The 20,606-nt window shown below is 34.0% G+C and overlaps 1 protein-coding gene across 1 annotated transcript in view; it reads left to right on the top strand.

The window, feature by feature from the left end:
- The window catches only part of CCDC141 (coiled-coil domain containing 141), a 47,517-nt gene that overhangs the window by 10,338 nt on the left and 16,573 nt on the right, over positions 1-20,606 (top strand). The window contains exons 6-17 of the mRNA XM_031601132.2: positions 1,984-2,103; positions 2,450-2,644; positions 5,914-6,077; positions 8,781-8,922; positions 10,560-10,679; positions 11,202-11,393; positions 12,370-12,546; positions 15,052-15,231; positions 15,730-15,852; positions 18,075-18,263; positions 18,526-18,705; positions 19,071-19,220. Of these exons, the coding sequence (XP_031456992.2) occupies positions 1,984-2,103; positions 2,450-2,644; positions 5,914-6,077; positions 8,781-8,922; positions 10,560-10,679; positions 11,202-11,393; positions 12,370-12,546; positions 15,052-15,231; positions 15,730-15,852; positions 18,075-18,263; positions 18,526-18,705; positions 19,071-19,220 (1,932 nt within the window). The remainder of the gene's footprint in view (positions 1-1,983; positions 2,104-2,449; positions 2,645-5,913; positions 6,078-8,780; positions 8,923-10,559; positions 10,680-11,201; positions 11,394-12,369; positions 12,547-15,051; positions 15,232-15,729; positions 15,853-18,074; positions 18,264-18,525; positions 18,706-19,070; positions 19,221-20,606) is intronic.

Here is a 20,606-nt window from a genome sequence, read left to right as displayed (position 1 = left end):
TATTGATCTAATATATCAAAGCCATTTTTGTTTGAGATTCCAACTTTCGAATATTTCTCTTTCTTTGTCCTAATTTGGGTATGGTTGAAAATGCTATGCGATGAGTTTTCCTTGTGGATGTTTTGTTTTTCCTGCTAGGTAGGTATAGAAACTGTTATCTGCTGGCAGGCTTGTTCAGATCATCAAGAGAGAAGGACCTGATAGTTAACCACCTGTTAGATCCTGCCTGCATCCAGGCTGAGGATAATATTCACTAGAAGGGGCAAATTCAAATAGGTTTAATAGGCTTACTGAAATATAATGTTTAGCCTTTGCATAGAGTCAAGTCTGGTGTAATGTCTGTATTGTGGGCAAATAATATATTTGTTTTTAAATACAAACTCTGGGAAATTAACTTTTAAGGACTTTATGCAAAATTTATCCCTCTGGTCTCCAAGATGTTACATGTATATTTGAGTGCTAGCGGAAATTCAAAGCCTCTCAGTCGTTTGAAATGTATTTTAGTCTCTGTACTTGACGTATTGATATCAAATGATGCTATGTATGTAAGAAACAGCATAGTGAACTCACATTATCATTGAGAGTTCCCAGGTTACAAAGAAAGTAGAGTACTGGAGATGAACTTTGCTGTATAGGATATGAATGGATTTTTGCTCTTTGTCCTGCTTCTGTTTTTCAATGCATAATTACCTCTGCGTAATGCGGCAGTTTGCATTAAGAAAAAACACAACAAGAACAACAACAAATGCCCAAACAGATGTAAAGATCCTTACATGCTACCTGCCTCTAAAAAATGCAGCACCTTGCTTTAATCTCTAGTTGGAATGCAATAATCTTATAAGCATGATTGTAACGTTTCTTTATCAGTAATTTTAATATAGGAACATGTCATTATTTTTCTTTTAAAGAAGGGTGTCTGACTTTCCTCTCTGAAATTATCAGTAGCCTATTTTCTGATAATCTCAATCAGTAATGGAGATCAGAGACAGGTTGGGCTATTTTGTGCAAATTAATTATCTTTGGTGTAATTTTTCTCTATCTACCCAATCATGCCTGTATAGAAAACTGAAAATAATCTTGGTCCCTGATAGCATCAAGGGCAGAGGTAAGAGCTGAGTAAAAATCAGAAGACAGGTGAGTATACCTATACTGGTTATCCAGACGTGTCTATAGAAGACAAACTATTGGTGTAAGTCACAAAACTTTTTATTTTTATTAAAGACAGTTTAACTGAATGAAAAAGCAAGCATTGTAGTCCAGTGAATTAAAGGGTGTTATCACATCTTACCTAAGTAAATGCAGGGAATTCTTTTTCCCTTGTAATCTTTCGATAGCAAATTAATGTTTATGACCTTAATTGCTTACAAATATTTCTAATATTGGGATATAGAAAGGTTCTGTTGTTTCTTTGCTTGAAAGTATATTTCTGTTATTAAAAATGGAGATTTTAACTGATAACAATTATGTTCAAAGTCAAATGTGTAATTGCACATATGAGAGAAGAAATCCATAGCAGTAGCTAACGCACCAACACTGATGGAGAGAACTTATCTAAATGTGTCCTACATCTGCTCATGGTGCACTTTGACTTCTTTCAAATAGCTGTACACATCATTCTAGCTATTGCAATGCTATGAAAGCACAGTTTAGCTTGCATAGTTTGTAGGAAAATGTGAACGTGGTCCTTTAATGCATTAAAATGTTGTCTGAAGTTCCTTCATGAATATATTTTTGTCCCTGTTTTGTTACATATATTTCAGTAGGTGTTTATTTTTGTCATGACCCTTCAATTCTGCTTTTATTAACATTAAGGTAATACAAATGTAAATGTTTGGGTAAAGGCATGAACATTAGAAATGAAAAATGAAAGGAATGTAAATTAGGGCTTTTTGTAGGTGAAATCTTCTTGTACATACCCTAAAGAGTGGACAGATGCTTCTCAAATCTTTCATTGGCTGATAATTCTTTATATCGTTTATCTAGGTAACATCCTGGTACAAGAAAAACATCAGAGATTATATTCAAAAGCAAAACCTGGGTTCATCGTTATTGGAAAATGAAGAGTTACTTCAAGAGCATAAAGAAATGGAAGTCAGAGTGAAAGTAAGACATAGTGAATTAAGTTTAAAAAAGAATAGGAAAACATGAACGCAACCATTAACTGTGTGAGTAGATACACAGGATATGTACATAGGGTGAAGATATCTATATGCCTGAGATAGTGACTCCTCCTGCCTGTGAAACTCTCACAAGGAATGTGAGATGCCACTGCTGGTAACTGTGCTGAAACACAATTTGCTGAGAAATTTGTCCTGGAATAAATAGCTTCAAAAGGTTATATGTTTCAGGCCTGTAAATGCAATATATGTTTTCCAGTATTTATATGACTATTGTGAAGGTATATTGCTTTCCTTTGCGCAGTTGATTAAAATTGAACTTTTCCCACTAGGAATGGAACTCCACTGTGGAACAACTAGAAGCTGAAGCGCTTAAGATCTTGCTTTCAGAAGACTACACAGAAAAAGAACACTTAAATATTTCAAATCAGAAAATCCATCTGTTGCGAGGAGAAGTGTGTTGCCATATGGAAGAGAGGAAAGCCTTGTTACAAGAGGCCAATGACTTTTTTAATACAGCTGATAAGGTAGGTAAAAAGCTAAGCCTGTAATACTGTGATCATACAAACATTACTGTGCTCTTTTGGACTGATAGATGTGCGATTTTGCAAAACAACTTTGAATGGAAAATGGCTTATAATTTTAAACCATACATAAAATGTTAAATCTCTTTTTTCAATTTTACAATAAACCTATCCTTCACAAGTACGTTCATCTGGCAGTATTAATAATGCAAATTGTTCTCCAAAATTTTTTTGTTAGAAACTCTATTTTATGATAGCTAAAGAGCAAATGGTCTTCTGTAATTTTTAAAGCACATGTATTAGATCATTTATTAGAAGCTTTATAGAGCAGATCATTTTCAGGGGAGACTCCAACAACAAATGTGTGTATTATGTGTGTTGAGAAAACAACCTTAAGACTTTGCCTCTGCTAATTTTTGTTCTGAGCACCAGGTGGGGCTGTAAGCATTGCTCTCAACCTGTGATGAGGTTCCTTCAGATATTTTGTTTAAACAACATGGAAACAATATTCAGAATGGAAATTTATAGATCTTTGAAGTGAGACATATCTTTTAGTCCCATAAATCTGATCTTTCTTGATCTCATTTACAATGAGGAAACAGATGTTAACAGGACCAAAGCTGTTGGTGACAGTGATCTCCCTCTAGTGTAGATAAGGAGCTACATACATGAATTTGACTATTACTGTGAAAATAAGAGCAGATTCTTTTTTAGAATACAGGCCTGTGCTTGGCAGATGAACCTATCCAAAACAACACTAACTCCTGTGTGTCTGCTCAGTGCACTATTATGTGTGTCAGAACAAATAAAACAAGACTTTCTCCCTTTGTGCATTGAAAATGAATTACTATAGATAATAATAGAGGTGTTTTCAATTGTCCTAAGAGCTTGAAATTTGGGGCACTTCTTACATGTAAAGGGCAGAGCATTAGTTGTTTTGAACTACCTTGAAGAAAATGTATTTTAGATTTTGTATCTCTCGTTGATTAATTTTAAAACACGGAGAAAAAACAAACACACGTACTACTTTTCAGGTAGCTTAAAAGCATAATACTTGTATTTGTGTTCTTATGTTTTGGTGTGCATTTGCCTCCATTTGGCCAGCTGCTTAGCACTTTTCTGATCTTCCACGCTCCTTGGTAGTCCTTTTGCTAAGCTTTCCTTTAATTATCAATCAATTTCTATGTCTGGTTATCTTCCTTTGACTTTCTGCACTGGGATCTGTTTGTAGCTATTTTCTCTTGGGAAATGATACCTGGAATAGACAGACGTTGCTTTGGTTAGGCAAAAGCTTGAGAACTTTTACCTGGACTTTAAGTAAATAAGTAAGGCTTTTACTGAGCTCACTATGTTTGCACAGTCATGTTCCTAGTTAGCTGAGAAGTATCCCATTCTTGGGCACACGCATTACTTCAAAATGCAACTTCTGATTTAGAACTCCAGGCCAAATATACTTCTAACTATAGATACTGATTTTGTTCCTCCAAAGTGGTAGCATTTCAAAGTAATAATAAAAAAAATCTTTTGAGATGTTATGGATAGTAACTAGCTTTAAAGAAAACACACAGGAGAAAATATAAAGTACTTTCTGCATGGAGGGATTGGAATAGATGTTTGTGTGATCTAATGGAATGTGTTCTGTTTCTGCTTCTAGATGCAGGTATACATCACAAGTAGAGGTGTTTTTCTTTCCGTCTTGGTAATTAGTAAAGCATAAGAAACTACAGAGAAACAATAGAAGAGGCATAGGTTTCTTGCTTTCAAAATCCCATGTGAAGCCAGATGTCAGTAGAGAAGCAGAGGATGTACGAAGGGACTATATCCCTTTATTTGCCCTTAAAGATATCAAAACTGTGATAGATGATTGAAGAATATATTTATATACATATGCTTATTAAAAAATCACAGAATTAAAGTGAAAAAGAGAAAATTCAGTATAATGTTTTGTTCGTATATTACATACATATAATGCCATTTACATTTCCCAGTCAGTTTTTGTGGCTGTGTACATACAAAACATCTAGTCTAGTCTGCAAGACTAAACACAGTTTCTTACATTTGCTATCAACTTAAATGAGAAGTAGTAGTACTTATTATAATAACTTTGCTGATCATGTTTTCTTTATTTTCCTTCATTTCTGTTGTGTTAGATTTCATTTGTCTGAACTTTCTCAAACATCTACCCTTGCTATTTTGAGTCAGAGATAAAGGCTTCATTCTGAGCTGCTGAGTTTTTAGTTTACCTGTAATGTGCTGGAACAAGCTGGATCATATTGTCCCTCATGAAACTCATTGAGTTTTCACTTTTCAACTTTTCAATTAAGTATTCACTAAATTTTAGTTCTGTGCATCTGGAAGAATGCAATATCTTGCAAAATTTTTTAAAGAAAATACAAATTCTTTTTCTTTTCAAACTATCAGTCTATAAAATCATTCATTGGATTTAAATTTAGAGTATAAAATAGAGGTTTTCAAAGTCAGAATTCAAGTGTCATTGGTGATTTCCTTTTACATATATATATATATTGATATAACATGTAAATATATATATATATATATATAATACATGTTACATTATATTTTTTGCTGAGTAAATGTGCGTGTTAAATGGGAAAATTAATACTACTAGATGTTGTCTGCTGCCTTGCATTATTTAGGTCTCAAGCTATTCTGGTGTTTTAAGTCATAAAAATCTGTATAAGAGGTAATGGTATTACTGCTAGGTTTCTAATTATACATAGTAGGCTTAGGACCATTTCTATTTTACTAAAATTACTATTTAGTGGCTATAATAATGGAATATTGAACTGTTGTCTTTATTCTGCTTTGAAAGATGGAATACTTTTGCCACTTTCTTCTGGCATTTGAATGAGGAAACTTCTTTAAAAGAAAACAGAGTAGGTGCTATAAGAAAACGCTGGTAAAGGCACTTAAGAGCATGCTTCTGCAGAACGCTAACGCAATCAGTTGTATTACTGTTGCTATTTTGGTTCTACTTCAGATTCCTGATAATTGCTGAAAGTAGACAAGTTTGAATTCAAATTAAATGTGATTTTACATGCTCATAATTGTATTAATTTCTGTTGAATTATGTTTTCTTCCATGAAAACTAAGTCAGTATCACACCCTAAATTAAAAAGTTATTGTCCAAACGAATGCGGAAACTGAAGAACTGGGGAATATTGTTTGACCTTTGATCATCTGTTCATATAAATGCATGTGTGGACATGTTTAAATAGAAATATTGACAAAAGTTGATTTTCTTTTTTTAGGCAGTTAATGCTCTTGAGAGTTACCTTAAGATCTTTAACTCAGAAGGCTTGAGTTTGCCTGTCCTGTCAATGAAGTACAATGAATTAAAGGAAGAAATTAAAGGCTGCACAGCAAGTACGTTGCAAAAAGGACAAACTTTAATTAATAAAGCAGATTCTCACAGGTATTCCCTTCATTTTTCGTATTTGCTGTATTGCTCCATACCTACCTCTTGCTTACAACTCCACTAGTTATAATCATCTATTTACAGCCATTGAAGTCAAATAAACAGATGAGATTCTAAAAGACAGTTTCAGCCATACATATCTTTCATATATAAATATTTCAATATATAAATTTCCAAATATTTTAAACATCTTGTTGCATCATGTTACATGTACTTGCTTTCTTAAAGCAGGTCTTAATATTATGGCTTTTCTATTTTTCTCTGCTGTCTTCAGACTTCATGACCTAAATATAATGAGTTTGCCATGTATTTCTATGAGTAAAGCTAGTTTGTACAGATGGAATACTTTACGTGCCTAGGTATGAGCTTGACGGTTACTATCATGGTATGATTTATATTGGCAAGGTACACTGGAGGTCATTTAGTGCAACTTCTTACTCAAAACCTTCAGCTTAAGTCAAATTGCTCATAGGCAAAGTTTGAATATCTCCAAGGATGGAGATTCCACATTCTTTTGGGCAATCTGTTCTGGTCATAAGCACCATGTGTATGAGACATGTTTTAGTTATATCTAGCCAAAACTAGTAATGACTGACGCAATGAATAATGTTAGCAAATGTGGTGTTCATATTCCAGAACACTAATTTCCCCCAGAAAGAATAATGCTTTATAAGAGGGAAAAGAGCCCTCTGTTTTCATGGCTAAACAGTGTGGTATCCTTAACCAAATGGGACAGCAAACTTTGTATGAATGGCTGACAGTCCAAAGAGAATATATGGATAGCAAACAGGACATGTACCATTTTTCCATTATTGCTCATATCATTGGCAGTCATAACTGCCTTCACAATCTTCCCATTTCCTACATAGCAATGACTGGAAATCCTGACGAATACGGTAATTTCTATTTGAAGGCAATGAAATATCTGGACATGAAAAAGTTTAGCTTTGCCGTAGGATAAATGAGAAAGTATAATCTGACAATAAAATATATAGCTGTTAAGTGTTGTCATCTGGTGGATCCAGAAAGCAGCCAGAAGAATTTTATGTGGAATTTGAAAATAGCTTCCAGGTCCTTGAAGCACTTGTTGAAACACAGTAATTCTAGAATTGCTTCATCATATATCATAGAGGACAAGATATTGCATCTTATTCTACTTAGACAACTACTAGCTTTCAAAAACAGACCAATATTCATTTTACAGAAGATATATTTATTTATAAAGAGAGGGAGCTAGATGACCTTGCTCAAACTGATTAACACCTTACTGACTTTTCCCATAATGATGTCCTGTCTTAATGACAGCACAGGAAACCCCACTTTGATGCAATATCAAAATGACTAGCCATGTGTAGTACTAGTCTATAGCTTTGAACAAAGAGAGAGTATTAAACATTAAGAGAATTAAAATGCTTCTGCATTGTTTTGTTACTTTCATTTCTATGAGCCGCTCAATTTATATGCAGTTTACCACAGCTCTGGTAATTTATTATTTAAAAAGTCTGATACTGATACACTAACATCAAGGGGGGGCTTAAGGTTAGGGTCAGTGTCACTAGCCTTAAGTCCAACATACGGTATAAATGAAGAAATATGGTGTTATTTCTGTATTACTTTGAAATCCTCTTAAAGTGCATTACAGCCTTATACTAAATTATAGTCCAAGTAGGTTAAAATGCTGAAAATACTCACACTGGAATAGGATCAGAACTGGATAGAAGGCAGTACTTACAGACTTAGAATATTTCAAATAAAAATAATGGTAAATCTGATTTTTGAGCTCATATGTTTTTGAATTAAAGCCAGCTAGAAAAATAGGAATGCAGCAAAAAAGTATATTTAATATAACTGAGTCCTATCTGCAGCCAGCAGAATTTCCTCTTTAACTTTAGGGGACAAAGAAAGAAACCCTGTATGAGTATCTGCATTAAAGTAAGTTTATGGTGAAACTAAACAAACAAAAAAATGTATTTTGAATGTTCGTCTAACAAGAAATTCTCATTATTGTTTTCAGTAGTAAAAAATTTCAGTAGTAAATCAATTGATTTCTGGGTTTCAGCACTTCAGATTTTAGTTATATGAAGTAAGCTCTTCACAATTTGAAGAGAACTGCCTCAAACATCAGACTGTGAGTTGCTTACCTGATACTAAATGTTTTAAATCACAAGATAAGCAAATGTTTTGTCAGCTGATATCTTTTTTTTCTCCTGTTAATGTAGGATCTTCAAAGAAATATTGGCTTACAATGTATGTGACAGTCTTCACCTACTGTAATAATACTGTAGTTCCAAAGAAAACATCATTTTTATGGTAGAAGTGACACGCAATGTATTTTTACTCTTTTCTAGGAGCTTTCTGTTTGTGGTCTCAGTTTCTAGATAGTTTCTAGGTAGTATTACTAACATCACTGGAACTGTTCATGAAATAAAGTGTTTCTCATTGGATCAGGCTATAGAGCATGTGAGTCTAACTTCCAATGATTTCTTTGGAGATGTGATACCAGTGTATTACTTGTGATCAATTTTGTTGGCCTTCATTTTAATATTTCTCTTAGTTATTTTTCTTGTAAGGGTCAGAGCTTAAAATTCTCATGAAATCCTTTGTCATGCAAATCAACAGGAAGTTTGTTTGCTTAATCATTAAAAGCCTGCTTGCTGAATAAAGCTGAGAAATACTAACAGTTGCACTGATCCATTTTAGCTCTTGGGTAATAGGGATTCAGAGAATGATAGAGAATGTCAACGTAAAAGAGGATCAACTAATCAGGCAGTGTCCAGATGATAAAGAACTCGTGTTGAAGAAGCAACAATGGACTGCCTCACTTGAAGATCATCTAAATAAGGTACACTGTAACATGCCTTCATGTTATTGTATTCACAACCAGTACATTGCATTTTCATTGTTTAACTATGTGAATATTAAACTTGACTCAATTTTAAATAGCATGCTCTCTAACAAACTAGTGTGCTATTAGATGTAAATGCGGATTTTTTTTCATGAGAATGTTTTACCAATTATTTTTAATAAAGCTTAGATAATAGCTATTAAAAATTTGTTCTTTTGGAAAAGAGAGTAATTCCTATGTAAGACTGGGACCCACCTACAAGTTTGCTACGCTGTTTCTGACTTTATTTTCATCTGCAGTATATGAAATAGAATTATGGCAAAATTGAGGGTTAATAAGTGTGGTGACTGAAGTGCAGCAAATTTCCAGTTAGGTTGAAAGAGTGGATTCTGCTCACTAAAATAATTCTTTTAATTCATGACAATATACTTTAAGGAGTTCACAGCCTTCTTTAATATGTTAAATATTCTTTAGTACTGCAGACCTTTCTAATGATTTGTCGGGGATGAAATAGACACATGACTCCTAAATAAGGTATCATATGTAAATTAAAACTAAGACAGCCATCAAAATAAAACACTGTAATCTTTTAACAAGATTTGTATGAAGAAAATCCCGGAGTGTAGAAAATAATAATTAAAAAAAAAAAGTAGTGAGATCTGATGACTGAATAATTCAGTCTGTAATCTGATATTTCATAATATTTGCATGATGCTTGTAATGAACAATTCTAAGTCAAATGACAAAATCTGGAGTACCTTAGTCCTTTAGAACATGCTTTCCATACAAGTGGCCTCGGATGTTAGAACACAAAGAAAATACTATTGAATTTAGCTGAAAGTATAAGAGATGCTGCTACCTGCTGTAGTTCTTGCAGCGGTGATGTTAGCAGCATATCAGGGATACTAAGCTAAAGCTTCAATAATAAAGATAGTTCTTATTTAAAAATTAAATCTTAATTTTTCTATTAGTTTAATACTGCAGTTTGTTTCCAATCTTCCATTAGAAAACATTTTGGAAGTTTGAGTCCTAATACATGATTATTTATCACATGGAACTGTGCTCACTGTTACACTGCTCCCAACCAAAACACTCTCCATTCCAACCTTCTCCTAATGTAATATATTCCAAAGAAGTGCTAAAGTGCTAAATTCAACTGTCCAGAAATTCATTTATCGTGACAATGAAATAACACTGTGTACACGAATCTGTGTGGTAATAGGTCTTTTAGCTTGGGAGAGAAGCTTTAAATGTACTTTCTGGGGAAAAAAAAATAAGTTATCAGTGTGGTGCTTTTGTAAAATGGATAGTAATAAAAGTATTTCAATGTAGTTGTACTTAGATTTTAATACAGTTGTCTTATTGAATTAACAAGACTGGAATACGTGGGACAAAGAAAAGAACTGCCAGTAAAATGAGTGTAGATGGGAATGTTTTCTTCTATTTCTGACTGTACTGTTAGGTGTGAAATAGTAGAATTTTATTCTTAATTTCTCTGAGTGTACAAAGCACAGAGTTTTAAACAGTACCAGATAAGCGTTACTACTTTTTTTCACTGTAAAGTGATTTCCTATACTTGTCTATATACTTCTTGTCTTGTAAACTAGCTATATAAATAATTTCTTCAAACACAGGTATCGCAGTCAATTAAAAAAATCACCTCGATGCTTGCAGTTAATGTGGAGGTTGGTTCCCATGTGTCAGAGTTGGAAAGAATTTTGAATGAACACCTTGAGCTGGCAAATCAAATAAAGGTAAAAAAAAAAAAAAAAAAAAAGTTCTCGGATTTATTAACATTAAATATTTTTGGAAATAAATGCAAACAACTACAGCAGTAGACTCACAAAAACCCAGTATAACTCTAGAGTGGACATAATGTTCTTTTAAAAAGAAATACATATCAAACAGAAGCTGCTAAGAGGGAGTTAGACTCAGAAATCAGTTCAGAAAATTATTCTGTGCTGTTTATTGCTCTGGTTGGCAGTGTTCCTCTGTAAAACGCTTTGTTTTAGTTCTTGCTTTATGAAGTGGCTAACTTCATCTGTTCCTTTCCAATCTTAATGGCTACCTTCAATGACATATACAGTTCTTAGTGTTAAACCATTTCTTCCTTGTAATATTTTATTGCAGCACATAATGGGGACATTGAGCTCTTCAATGAAGTAATTGAATTGTACAGAAAAATAGTGATGCTAATGAAAATTAACAATGTGTTATCAATATCCACAAATGCTTTCTTGTCATTACACATTTTGTTTTCAATTGTATCTTGAAAGGAAACTTCATGTGAACTGGGAGAAGCTGAGGGAATCATCAAAGACATGAAAGAATTTGAACCGGAGCAAGTGGCAGCTTTTAAAAGCAAAACTGACTTCTTGAATGAAGAACTGAAAAAAGCTGAAAGAAACATTCATACAAAAACAGAAATTCTAACAACTTATGTGGCCTTCTTAAAGTCTTCATCGGAGGTACAGGCTTCCTGCTTATTCTGTTTCAATGGTGAAAAATCTTGTAATCGAAAACATTTGCTTTATTTTAAATAAGACAAATCCTGTAAGTGCTGTGCTACAGTAGCACTATAAGTATTTGTAAGCTTCTTTCTGCTTTAAAGGAGATCTGTATAATCTGGACAAGTGGCCCTTGTCCAGATAATACAGAACTTGAATCACCATAATAATTAGCCAATGTACAGATTTTCTAGTGATTTAAATCATTGTCATAGGAAGTATTATAATTGAGTTTTTGCTTTTTCTCATGTGCGTGCTCTCTTTTGGTGTCTCATTATACACATAATAAAAATTGACTGATTGTTTTCATATCTTAAATATTTATGATAATATACTTGTACGTTATTATAGGTATTTATAACAATCTGTGTTTCTACTGAAGTGCTAATTTGTATGGATTTAAAGAGGGAAGGTATAATCCATGCAATAACATAATTCTGTGTTAATGATGCTCAAGGCAATTAATTTTTATTTTGGTGTAATGTTGGTTTTAATATTCTACAACACTTGTTTCTTTAGAGAGAAATTGACAATGGAGTAGAACCTACTGGATAAAAATAGCAGTAGTATTTGATACCTTGAGTTTAAATAATCATTAACTAGATCGCACTTGCTACTAGCTATTGCTAATATAATTTACTTGATATTAAACAGATATTTGAAAACAATTGCCTACTATGCTGGTATATAACATACATGTAAACATCTGTGACAGATATCATTTATGTCTGCTTTTCAGCTATTGGTTTACAGATTACTTAAATTGAATGTTTAGTATTATTATAGGTCTTGGGAAGGAAGATAGATTTTAAAATCTGTAAACAATATAGTCAATATAATCTGAATTTTATCTTCAACTTCATTGTGCCTGTATACCTTCTGATTATAGCAACTGAATTTGTGGCAAAACTGAATGTTTATTTTCTATCTTTCACAGATGAATGACTACATTCAAAATCTGAAGGAATTCTATCAAGCAGAGCCTATACAAACAAGCAGGGAAGCTGAAAATAAAAATGCAATGGAGTCAGTTAATACAAAGTGGCAAAAATCTATAGAGAAGTTTTTTTCCATTGAAAATCTGGGTCGCATTTTTCTTAATTTAGTAAATACGGTGAGATTTTTATTTCATGGAGTTACCACCTTTCTCATGGAATAAATTCAAATTGTAGGATTCTGTGAGTATGATAGATAGATGTATAAATTCTTCTAACGTTCATAAAAGAACATGCCTAAAGCAAAAGTGCATTGGTTCTGTTTCAGTGCGTGTATAAGGAAGAGGAGAAGTTAGGAAGAAAGTGAAATGATTGTGATGCTTCTATGAAATTAGAGTTAAATCTAGGAAAAAATAATTAAAAAAAAAATTCTCATTCCCAATTTGTAAAATAAATAAAATGCTCATTCTGAGAAATTTAGTTATCTGTACTTTCAGAAAATGATGTAAAAAAAAAACTTTGATTTGGAAGTGTTAATGTTTACAAAATCAAAGTGAGGGAAAGTTAAAACTTGAAATATTTGTAAGGTGATCAAACATTTTAATACACAACAATGTATGAAATACATGGAATAATTCTGGAGGTAGAACTTATCTCCCAAGGTTTGAAGGGAAAATTCTCTTGTTCTGAAGAGGGTTTGTTGCATAGGACAACAAAGAATATATAGCTAGTGACACAGTTTCTTTTGCTTCTGAAAAGCTGAAATTTTACTGAAACCATACCAGTTTGGTTGCACTGGTGATGTGCTTGTTGATGATATTAGTTGCACAGAACAAAATCCTTATGGGCACATCTCTGAAAAAATCTGCAGCAAACAGTCAAGTACATGGGTTGATGTGTATCCTATCTTAGCTGATGTGTAGAAAAGCTTATATAAACAGGGCAGAAATCATAAGAATTCTGTAAGATTTCATCAATAATTACTTTTGTATGCTTTTTTTCCCTAGCAGGAGGGAATTAGTCACTTGTTTTCTATATAAATTAGTGTAATTTGATAAATTGCAATGAACATTTGATGTTCGCCTCTGATAGGGTTCAATCCCAGTTCTGTGACTGATGAATTGTGACTTCACCATTACCTGATTTTAAAGGTACTAAGGCAGGTATACATTTGTAAGATATTGAAGATTTATATGAGTGATAATGGCATTATAGTAAGTATAAAGATTTTTGTCTTTGGTAATGAGGTGGCCATTAATTAGTGAGCCAGAACATGTACTAAACATAATATGTGGATGTATAAATGTTGTTCATGTTGGAAAGCAGCATAGATGTGTGATATTTGGCTTTTTTACTTCCAATGTAAATTGGTCTTCACCAATGTAAGTGTATACAGTTCTAAGAAAATGGATAGTGGAGCTGCTGCTTTATACATAATCATTCCTAATGTATTTACATTTTTTCTTGAAGTCAGCTGCACTGCCTAGGCATTCCAATCTAATTTTCTAGCACCTCTTCATGGGCTGATTGCTTGAGATTCACTATCTATGCCACGCCTCTTAAACTGATCTCAATGTAGGCAGCATGGATATGCAGCTGTTAATTCTGCTTTTATGGGAGAGATAAGGGGACCAATCACAATGAGCTGAGAGAATGAGAAGGGGAAAATGGTAATGATAAAATGCTGGAAAAAAATTGCTTAAGGAGGGTACTGAGGCAGCTAGTGAGGGCTGAAGTGTGTGTTGTCAGATCTGAATACAGCCAGGCAAAGATAAACTATTCAGAGTAACAGTAAGCTGAATATGTCTGAAAATGAAGTCGCATGAGGAGCAGCTGAGGAGACTGGGATTATTTAATCTGGAGACGAGCAGGCTCAGGGGAGATGTTATTGCTTTCTACAATTGCCTGAAAGGAAATTGTGGCAAGGTGAGGGCCTCTCCTGCAGATGTGGCACTGGGAGGCATGGTAGTGATGGATTGATGGTTGGACTAAATGATTTTAGAGTTCTTTTCCAACCTTAATGATTCTGTGCTTCTAATATTCTATGAAATTACTTAAAGTATACATGTATCTTCAGATATTCTTTCTCTAAAGGCCTGGAAGTGATACAGATCTAACTAGTAATTTACAAAATCAATTTTTCTTAAAAGAAAAAGTCTTGAATGAGGAAAGCAGCAACAGCATTATCAGGTTTTCTACAGTGTTTGAGATCTGTTAGAAAGATAAAAACCTGCCAAATATTCAAATGCTGAACAGTCTCCCATGCTTTGGTGCTGCTATAGTCAACACAGGGTGGTCTGTCTTTTGTCCCTTTCATCATCCAGCTGCTGTTCCCCAGAAGGCTGTTTCTGGGTAGTTCTGTCAGTTCAGAAATAATTCCAAATTTTGTGAGAGTATTCAAACTGTTACTAGATGGCAATAATTCAATCATTACTGACTTGTTCTGGATTTAAAAAAATAATAGTAGTTATAGCCTCAGTATATGAAATCTGTTCAGCTATGTCTATTTCTAAGAGAATGGTGTGTTTAAATGCATACAGAGTACCAGAAATTGTCAAAGAAACTATCTTAAAATATTTACTTTTTATTAAATATTGTTAATATTTTAATATTATGAGTTTTTATTGTATGTTTTTAATACAAATACAAATGTTGGAAAATGTGTGTTCTTATTTATTTGCCAGGTAAGTGAGGGCTTAATATTAAAAGTAGAAAAATCTGTACAAGTTATAGAAGAAACCATTATCAATTTGAGTAAAGAAATGAAAGAACTGACTGATCTTTGGGCAATCTGGAATTTGAAAATTAATCAAGGAAAACCCATCAAGCAACAGTGCTGGATATTGAAAGAGCAACTAAATAAGGTAAATAAAATACAAGGAAAGCAATTGTGACAATTATTTCTAGATTGTTAATAGTTTGACTATTAACTATTAGAGGTATTATTTTAGGAAGAGAAATAGTAAGATAATTCTCCATAATTTGATTTACTATCCAGGTAGTCATCAAGAATGATGATGATTTTGATCTTTGTCCCTTTTCAAACCCTATGAGTCATCATTTCAATTTTTTTTAGCATCATCTTATTGTAACTTAAGTTACTAAACTTACTTGTTTCTTTATAGCTACTAAATTCAAATGTTCACAAGGACAGATTTGAGAGCTTCTAGTCACAGGGCTTCATAATTTCAGTCTCTCTCTGGTTTTCCTACTAATAATCTATTTTAATGAAATTTACTGATAACGTTTGCATGTCTGTATCGGGGATAGTTCTTTCAAATTTAGATATGGGCTAATTTTTTTATTTAGTACAGAAATACTGAAATATTGCTAAAATATCACTAAAATATATTATCTTTTAGACTACACATGGGCTACAGATTCTTCAACAGGCACTCATGCTTGCATCAACAGTTGACCTTGGAAGTGATGTTTGTATTGCCTTAGAACAACAAAAACTTAACCAAATGAAGCCACAGTTTCAGGTAAGAAACTGAGCTCCTGAAGTGCACAGCGGTTCAAATGGTGCAGTGAATGATCATATACTAACCTTGCTTTCAGACAGAATTTGGATCCACACTATTTACATTTTATATTAACTTTCTGGAAAAGAGATTTTGTATTTATAAGGTCAGGGAGAAAATATCTTACCTTCATTGTCCCCAGAATGTTTTGTATAATGTTAGCTGTGTTTGAATCATCATACAAACGAAATATCAGCATTATGTTGTTGTTGTCTACCTGGAATTGTGCAAGGCCTTTGACATGTCTCATACTACATCCTTGTCTCTAAATTGGAAAGATATGGATTTGAAGGCTGGACTATTTGGTGAATAAAAAATTGGTTTGATGGTTGCAGCCAGAGGGTTGTGGTCTGAAGATCAAGTGGAGGCTGTTGACAAGTGGTGTCCTTTAGGGATCTGTCTTGGGACCAGTGCTCTTCAACATCTTTATCAATAACCTGGACAGTGACATTGAGCACATCCTCAACACGTTTGCTGATGACACTAAGCTTGATCAATGCAGTTGATGAGATAGAATGAATTGATGCTATAAAGAGGGACCCGGACAAACTTGAAAAGCAGACACACAAAAACCTAACGAGAAGCAAAATTTAGCACTTGGGTTGGGGTAATCCCAAATGTGTACAGACTGAGAAAAAAATTCATTAAGAGCAGCCCTGCGAAGGACTTGAGGATTCTAATGGACAAAAGTTGGACGTGAGCCATTAGTGTGTACTTGCAGCCCAAAACGCCAACAGTATCCTGGGCTGCATCAAAAGAGAGAGGTGGTTAGCAGTGTGAGGGAGGGGACTGTCCTCCTCTGCTCTTGCTCTCATGAGACACTATCTGGAGTACTGTATTCAGACCTGGGGTTCCCAGCATGAGAAAGATGTAGCAGTTATAAGAGGTCCAGAAGAGAATCGTGAATTTGACCAGATGGCTGGAGCACTTCTCTGAAGAAAGATGGAGGCAGCTTGGAGAAGAGAAGGTTCTTCTCTTTGCTTTATTGACGCCTTCCAGTACTCGAGGCAGGGCTTCTAAACATGAGGGAGACACTTCCAACCTATGTCATTCTATATGCTTTGGAGCTGGTCAGAGGCTGAGGGCTATCATGCTGTTTTTTGTGTTCTCTGAATACAAAGTTTTAGTGAGTCAGACAGTCCCTGTTTCCCCAAGAGTCAGTTTTACATTGAATCAGTTTTGATTGAAGGCTGTTTCTAGGCAGTGGTTGACGTTCACAACCACAAAAGAAAAAGAATATGGAGATGTTTTAAAGAAGCATTTCATAGAATCGTAGCATATCCTGAATTGGAAGTGACTGACAAGGATTATTGAGTCTAACTCCTGACTCTACACAGGACCAAAATTTTACATGACTTCAGGTATAAGTAGTATTACTGTTTCTTCCTCTCTGGCCTTTTTGAGTCTTTCACTGGGTAATGGAAACATAGGAAAAAAAAAATAGTTTTCTGATGGAAAATATTTTTGTAAAGTTACAAATGTTGATGGCCACTGAGTATTCCAGGGCACATGAAGTTCCTGGAAGCATTTTCAGAGGTTTTTGTCTTGCCATTTTGTTGTCTGATATTACTTTGCATCTTTGAAAATTCCTTCAGCTGGGTTCATGGGGGCTGGGGGAGCTTTTTGTGTTGTGAGACACAGAGCACTTATTCAGGTTCCTTAACAATAATCTAACTGTAGATACTCATTTAATAAAAATCCCAAATTCATCATCATGAGTTTCACACGTGCTATGTGTTTCACAGTCCTGCAAGTCAACTGGTAAGCTGTGCTGTTTTGTCAAGGGTGGTGGTGTCCACATGCAGTACAGCTGTGTAGGAGTGCTCTTTGATCTACAGCTGCAGAAACTAATAGGTTGCAACTGGCTTAGAAGCTCTTTTTGCTGGGTTGGCAGTTCCTCTCTCATTTGTGAGAGTTGAGGTCGCTCTCTGCTGCATTCTGCTGAAAAGAGTATATCAGCTTTTTAGTATGAGACTTAGAAATACTGTAGTCTTACATATTACAAAACATTTTGTGCTGCATGTGACAACACAGCAGTCAGTCAGTCTAGCTAACAAATGAAAGGAACTTGATCTTTTATGCAGTTTTCCCTACGATAATTTATCATTCAGAGGTTGTTATATTTCAAGTGTAAGGGAAATCTTGCAAATAGATTTGTGTAATTTCTACTTCTTTTCTGCTAGCAACTGAATGCTGAGCTTGAGTACATGATGAAATTATTAGAGTTGCCAAGTCAGAAAGGATTTCCCGTGAAAGAGAATTCTGAAAGAATAAGTGAGCTTATTCAACTTCATCGAATGGTGAAGAGCACAATGACAGCATATGATGAGATTTTCAACAAGACACTTAGATTCCATCATGTTAAGAAAGAAGTGAGTAAAATCCTTTAATGCATGCCTTCATTTTGCTGTTAATCTATTTTTTTATTTTGCTGTCTGTAATCTTTTTCCTCAAATGAACAGCGTTAACATCTGGTGATCAGAATAAAACTTACGATCTAAAACTGTGCGAAATTTTGAGGTCTTAATTGTAAGATCGAAACCCAAATTTAATAGCATGTTGCGGCAAGGATGTAATGGTAAGCTTCCATTCACATTAAAAATAAACACTGATTTTTAGTTTAATATATTCCAGCTGGAATGTCTATCAAAATCAGGAGAACTGGATTTTCCAGAAATAACTGTGGTCCCTGAAGATGTGCACCATGCCAAAGCTTACCTTTTGAATGCTCAGAAGAAACATATGCATATCAGACAGCTTTACAAGCTGGTTATTAACCAGGGAGTGGATATCTTGTCTGCAGTGCAGAAGCCTGTGAGTAGAATTATAATGACATATGAAATCAATGATAAATATGTAAGAAGATCATAGAGCTAACTTATAGACATTTAGGTGTACAAAATATGTATTAATACACTGAATGAAATAAATACATAGCTTTGAGAATCCTTTTAAAGGAAAGAAAAACAAAGACTCTAGAATAATTAAGCATTTTTTTTATTTCTGCTTTTAGAATTTGCAGATACACAGCCATCAAATGAAACAAAGCATCCAAGAATGATGACATATATTCTTCATTGCCTACTCTAACAATCAGTTGGTTTTGCAGTTTTCATTTTAGACTGATGGAATCAGTATTGCCCTGAATTTCATACCTTAATTGCATATTTGCTGTTTAGAATTGCTTGAATGTTTCTGCAAGGAATCTGAAACAAGAACTTGCTCGACTTGAGTGTGACAGCATTAACTGGAGCTCCAAAGCAGATAAGTACGAGGAAGAACTATCACAGCATTTCCAGTACTATATCAATCAAGAGGAGATAAATGAGGTAAATGAAAAAAAAAAAAAAAAAAAACCTGTTAAAAGGGCTGTTTTGTTCAGCAATACATATTACTGTTTGCCATTCTCCTAGATCCATTGTGCATGTAGAGAAAAGTTAATTTTCATCTTGTCAGCAACCTTTGATAGCAGATAATAGCCTATGGTCTGTAACTCTGCAGTTCAGGATTATAAGAAGATTTTGGGCTGACAACAAAGTTCTTTTACTGTACTAAGAGCACTGGAAATAGAGCAGCTATGTTTTCTTTGATTTTCAGCTCTATCAGTTTCATCTGAAATGTGTGGGTCTTCAAATGTCTTTTTTAATGAAGCTAAAGTTTTGAAACAAAAGCAGAATTTATGAAAATTGTGATTATAAGGCTGTTTCTTGTGTCAATGAGAACTTCAGAATACTTCAGTTCCTGATATTTTGTCAGTAACCCAAGATGTGATACTTAGAGAAATTGTTAAAGGAAAAAGTGTTCCTTGACACAAGGTAGTGGAACGTATTATTACAGAATTTAGATTAGGAAAAGTTACTTAATGTGATTATTAATGTAGCATCATAGCAGGCCAATTATAAGTTCACTCCCTATTTAGCAGATAAAATGTAAAGCCATTTCTCTCTCAGCAAAAATTTGGGATGCATCCCCCAGAATGAGTTTTCCTAGAGTGAGCTGCTTAAATGAGACACTGCTGACATTAGCATTTAGATTTCATGTTCAGAATGTTTGAAGTTTGAATTAAAATATTCTCATTTTCTTGATGAAAACTCTTCAAAATGCTGAAGAAAAGGGAAGCATTTGCTCAACATCTTGTCTGTAAGGCTGGCTGTATTCAGGGAGAATACCTTTTAAATTATATCCCATTTCTATTAGAAGTTAATATAGAAGAAACTGCCTCAGCAAAACTAGGATAATGTAGATGTATATGCATTAATTCACCTCTATTTTTATTCATTTTTTAAATTAAGATTCAAGAACTAGTTCCATAATCCTCAAGTTATGAGCATTCACTTACTATTTTGTAGTCTGTTAATTTTAACATTGGAGATTAATCTGAATATTGCTAATATCTGTCAGACTTCTGATAATTTCTTTCCTATCTACTATATTTACGGAGAGCCAAAACACCACTGCATTACACTGCAACCGTTTGTGACAGAGCTGAATCAAGCCTCATATAGCTTTAATGCTACGTTGATCCTGTACTTGAGGGTAAAAGTAGCAGGGTTACATATACACGATAACCCTTGCATTGCAGAAGACTCTTTTCTTTTATCAGTAACATTTGTGCTCTTCCACAAAAATTGCAGTGAAAGAATAACAGGTCCTAAAGTAGGTTCTCTGCTCTCCCAATCAGATCAGTTCTTTTCTTTCTGACTCCTTATGAAAAA

This window comes from Phasianus colchicus, chromosome 7, assembly GCF_987193195.1.
Source record: "Phasianus colchicus chromosome 7, bPhaCol1.hap1.1, whole genome shotgun sequence".
NCBI lineage: Eukaryota > Metazoa > Chordata > Aves > Galliformes > Phasianidae > Phasianus > Phasianus colchicus.
Note: the sequence above shows the minus strand (reverse complement) of the source record. Positions and strands in the feature narration are given on the sequence as shown.